This window comes from Sarcophilus harrisii, chromosome 4 (genome assembly GCF_902635505.1).
Source record: "Sarcophilus harrisii chromosome 4, mSarHar1.11, whole genome shotgun sequence".
NCBI lineage: Eukaryota > Metazoa > Chordata > Mammalia > Dasyuromorphia > Dasyuridae > Sarcophilus > Sarcophilus harrisii.
In genome coordinates this window covers 336,756,507-336,760,759 of record NC_045429.1, presented here as the reverse complement: position 1 = coordinate 336,760,759, position 4,253 = coordinate 336,756,507, and the positions used below count along the sequence as shown (strand labels likewise).

The 4,253-nt window shown below is 41.6% G+C and overlaps 1 protein-coding gene across 1 annotated transcript; it reads left to right on the top strand.

The window, feature by feature from the left end:
* The first annotated feature begins 662 nt into the window (after positions 1-662).
* On the top strand, positions 663-4,253 carry LOC100928205 (keratin, type I cuticular Ha1). Its single transcript, XM_003768230.2, has 7 exons — positions 663-1,069; positions 1,260-1,342; positions 1,651-1,807; positions 2,611-2,772; positions 2,867-2,992; positions 3,218-3,438; positions 3,991-4,253. The coding sequence occupies exons 1-7, from the start codon at positions 722-724 to the stop codon at positions 4,145-4,147; spliced, it is 1,254 nt and encodes a 417-aa protein (XP_003768278.1). The 5' UTR covers positions 663-721; the 3' UTR covers positions 4,148-4,253.

Genomic DNA, 4,253 nt, shown 5'->3' with positions numbered 1-4,253 from the left:
TGAATCTAAGATGCTATGAACTCAGATCACAAGTTTTCAGTTTTCTTGGGCCTCCAACTTACATCAGAGGGCCCACCTTTACACCACTCTATTCCTCAAATTTTTTAGAAGTTTACAATGGAAGTCTTAACTATGCTAAATCTTCACCAACATACTATGGTCTTCTTTCACATTCCCTTGAAATAAATCAACATATGCATGCCCATGGAAGAAGGTGGCATATGCTTAGTGCTGAAATTTCTCAAGATCCTGGACCTAATAATGCTTTGAAAAAGAATTGGGACAAAAGTCCATCACTGCGATGTCCTACAAAGTCATTCCCCCTTCCAAGTGACACAAATGGAATGCCATCTTAGGGAACAACACCTACTTAATGAGGGCAAGTATTTGGGTATGGAGAATATTTTCTCTTTGAAGATGTACCACAAAACTCTTATTTCATGGGTGTAGAGCACAGCAGAGGAGTCCTGACTTAGCAAGAAGCTCAAGTAAAGTCTTTTTATGAGGTGAGGGACTCTTCTGAGGAAGGTAAGGAACAGACTGATGGGTAGGGCTTTTGAAAATCAGTGAAGAAGTAAAAAGAAAAAAGACATTGGATACTCTGTCCACACCCAATACTAGAGAACTATAAAGGTTCCTTGGTAAATAGAAGCTCCACAACCCTGTTGGCTCTGGAGACAAGACTTCTGCATCCAACCAATCCACCATCCTACTCACCACCATGCCTTACAATTGCTGCCTCCCCAGCATCAGCTGCCGTACCAGCTGTGCTTCCAGGCCCTGCCTGCCTCCCAGCTGCCATGGCTGCACCCTCCCTGGGGCCTGCAACATCCCCGCTAACATAGGCACCTGTGGCTGGTTCTGTGAAGGCTCCTTCAATGGCAATGAGAAGGAGACTATGCAGTTCCTGAATGACCGTCTGGCCAACTACCTGGAGAAGGTTCGGCAACTGGAGAGGGAGAATGCCGAGCTGGAGTCTAGGATCCGGGAGTGGTGCCAAGAGCAAGTTCCCTACGTGTGCCCAGACTACCAGAACTACTTCAGGATCATTGAGGAGCTCCAGCAGAAGGTAAAGATGGACAGATATTTTGTAAATCTTTTAGTGTCTAGAAGTCACTTATTGATTTCATAACTTGGAAGTTGGGGCAATGTCCAAACTTATTTTTTGGATATTTTTAACAAAAATGTTTTTTTTTCCTATATTAAGATTGTATCTATATTTTGAAATCTTGCTCAATGTGTAACTCTTCATTCCAAAGATCCTGTGCACTAAGGCAGAGAATGCCAGGCTAGTGGTTCAGATTGACAATGCCAAGCTGGCTGCTGATGACTTCAGAACCAAGTGAGTTTTTCAGAAGGAGGGGATGCTCTTGTCTTTCCTCTTTTGCATTTAATAAATAGACATAGATACATTAAATATAGGATGGTATACCAGGGGTGTTCCTGCCTTTAAAGATGTCTCCAAAGAACTCACCTTTTTGGCTAAATAGAATAATCTAAATCCATTAAGAAGCTTCTTGCTCAGAATTACATTTTGACATATTGACTAACAAGAGAACTTGAGATTCTTCGTCTTTTCTGCATAATTTGCACAAAGGGGGAAACCTGCAACTTGTATATTTTGGTTCCAATTGTATCCTATGATCATAGGTATGAGACTGAGTTGTCCCTGCGCCAGCTGGTAGAATCTGACATCAATAGCCTACGCAAGATCCTGGATGAACTGACTCTGTGCAAGTCTGATCTAGAAGCCCAAGTGGAGTCCCTGAAAGAAGAGCTGATCTGTCTCAAGAGGAATCATGAAGAGGTTAGGATTGTTGGGAAGAACAAAAGAAGACTGGTTACATCTCACTACAAAGAGTGGGATTAGGGATAAGGAGGGAAGAGGACTTACTTTTAAATAAGGTGACTAAATGAGAGTTCCAAGGAGCTTCCACATTTAAAGGCAGATAGTCATGAAAACTATAGTTTACTGTGGAAGACATTTTGATGATGTGGGCAAACTCATTTTCATCCTCAAATCTGGTTTTAATGACACTTACAGAAGCTTCTTTAATGCTTAACCATATTTTTTCTGAGAGGAGTAGTAGAATAATCTCCTTTCAGTTCAATTCTGAGATATGCAAAAGTTAGACCCATAGATTCTTTGAGTTAAACTACAAGTTAAATTTGGCTGATCATTATCAGATTTTAGAATCTCATATGTGTCAGGCACCATAAAAGTAGCTGGGAATAAAAGGAAAAAAAAAAAAAAACTTCCTCTACCCTCAAGGACCGTATATTCTATTGGGAGAGAAAGCATGTTTATATCAAAGGAGACACAGTCAAGAGATAGATTGAATTTAGTAGCATTCAAGAAGCAAAAAAACCCAGAAGCGATAGGAACTCATCACCACTCAAATATTAAAGGCAATGTAATGGTAATAGGGGTTCCAACATGGAGAGATGAAGCATGGACCTTCTTTTAACTAATTTGTATTAGTTATTTTGGTTCTGTTATCTCCTATAAAATGTGCTTGCAGACAGCAATTTCTAAGGGCCAAGATATTTTTTTTTTTAGAAATAAATATTTTCTGAGCTTGTTTACCCTAACAATTTCTGTGTCCATAGGAAGTTAACACCCTGCGCTGCCAAATTGGAGATCGTCTCAATGTGGAGGTGGATGCTGCCCCAACTGTGGACCTCAACAGGGTGTTGAATGAGACCAGGTGTCAGTATGAGACTTTGGTAGAGAACAACCGTAGAGATGTAGAGGAGTGGTTCACCACTCAGGTGAGGTGCTCATGGAAACTTCAGAACCTGAGGCTTCCTGGGGTCCCAATGATCATATTCTCACCTCTTGGTTCTCCCCTTGGAATATTTTTAGACAGAGGAACTGAACAAGCAGGTGGTGTCCAGCTCCGAACAGCTACAGAATTGCCAGGCAGAGATCATCGAGTTGAGACGCACTGTCAACGCCCTGGAAATTGAGTTGCAGGCCCAGCACAACCTGGTAGGTTCTGTTTGGGTCCTACCTTGGTCAATTGTTTTAATCTTGACTGGAAGAATTTAAAAGTGTGATAGAGAAGGAGAGAAAACCTGAATCCTTATATATTTATCAAACATCCTTTAATATTTACAAAGGCTAAGAAGTGCTGATGGTTGAAGCATTGTTGGAATTTAGAAAACTCTAAAAAATATTTCTCCCTCTGACATTTCTTTCTCTTCTCCATGGCAGAGAGATTCTCTGGAAAATACCCTGACAGAGACTGAGGCTCGTTACAGCTCCCAGCTGTCCCAGTTACAGTGTATGATCACCAATGTTGAAGACCAACTGGCTGAAATCAGAGGTGACCTGGAGAGGCAGAACCAAGAGTACCAGGTGCTTCTAGATGTTAGAGCCCGACTAGAGTGTGAGATCTCCACGTATCGGGGTCTCTTGGAGAGTGAGGACTGCAAGTAAGTACTGGTCAAGTATCACATGTGTATTCTATACACAAACATAGATATGTGCAAAGCACATTATTCAATTGAATTGTAATAAAATCTCTGGCTTAAAGGTATGCTTTTCAGGCAAGAACTACCCTAATATAACTCAGGAGGAGCCGTCTGATTTCGTTGAAAAATATAAAATGATCAGGGACAAGAATGTCCCTGAAGTTTCCTGAGCTTTATTTTCCAAGTCAAATGTTATGACTTTTGCTTTTCCTACTGAAGCCAAGAAGCCAGGCTTGACAAGAAGAGAAATTTGGCAGTGTGGTATATATATTAAAGGGGGGGCTTTTCCTGTGTGTTTGGAAATTGGATTTTCCTAGCATGCCCATAAATTGACTTTACTATGTAGCAGCCAGTAGCCTTTGTGGAAAGGCGCTTGGCCAAGCCTCCACTTTGTTTTCCATAAGACACACAGTGCTGGGTGCTTGTACTTTCTCATCATACTGTTTTATATTTTCTGATTTCAGTACTGAATTTGCCTATAAGAACTCATCTCTATTATTTTTGTCTTCCCAGGCTTCCCTGCAACCCCTGTGCTACAACCAATGCTTGTGGAAAGCCCATTGGTCCTTGCCCAATCAGTAATCCTTGTGTCCCCTGTGCCCCCTGTGTCCCCTGCACACCCTGTGTCCCTCGTTCACGCTGTGGCCCCTGTAATTCCTTTGTGCGCTAAAAGTTGTATTTACTGCTCTCTCCACTGCCTCAGAATCTTCCCAAAACAAAAGAGACACACTCCTCCGCAACTTCCTAATAAACTGACTTTCTTTTGGCAAAGCAAA

Coding starts and splice junctions, on each gene's coding strand:
- LOC100928205 (XM_003768230.2), top strand. CDS start 722: ATGCCTTACAATTGCTGCCTCCCCAGCATCAGCTGCCGTACCAGCTGT. Junction 1,808..2,610: donor TCAAGAGGAATCATGAAGAG/GTTAGGATTGTT, acceptor CTGTGTCCATAG/GAAGTTAACACCCTGCGCTG. Junction 3,439..3,990: donor TTGGAGAGTGAGGACTGCAA/GTAAGTACTGGT, acceptor TTGTCTTCCCAG/GCTTCCCTGCAACCCCTGTG.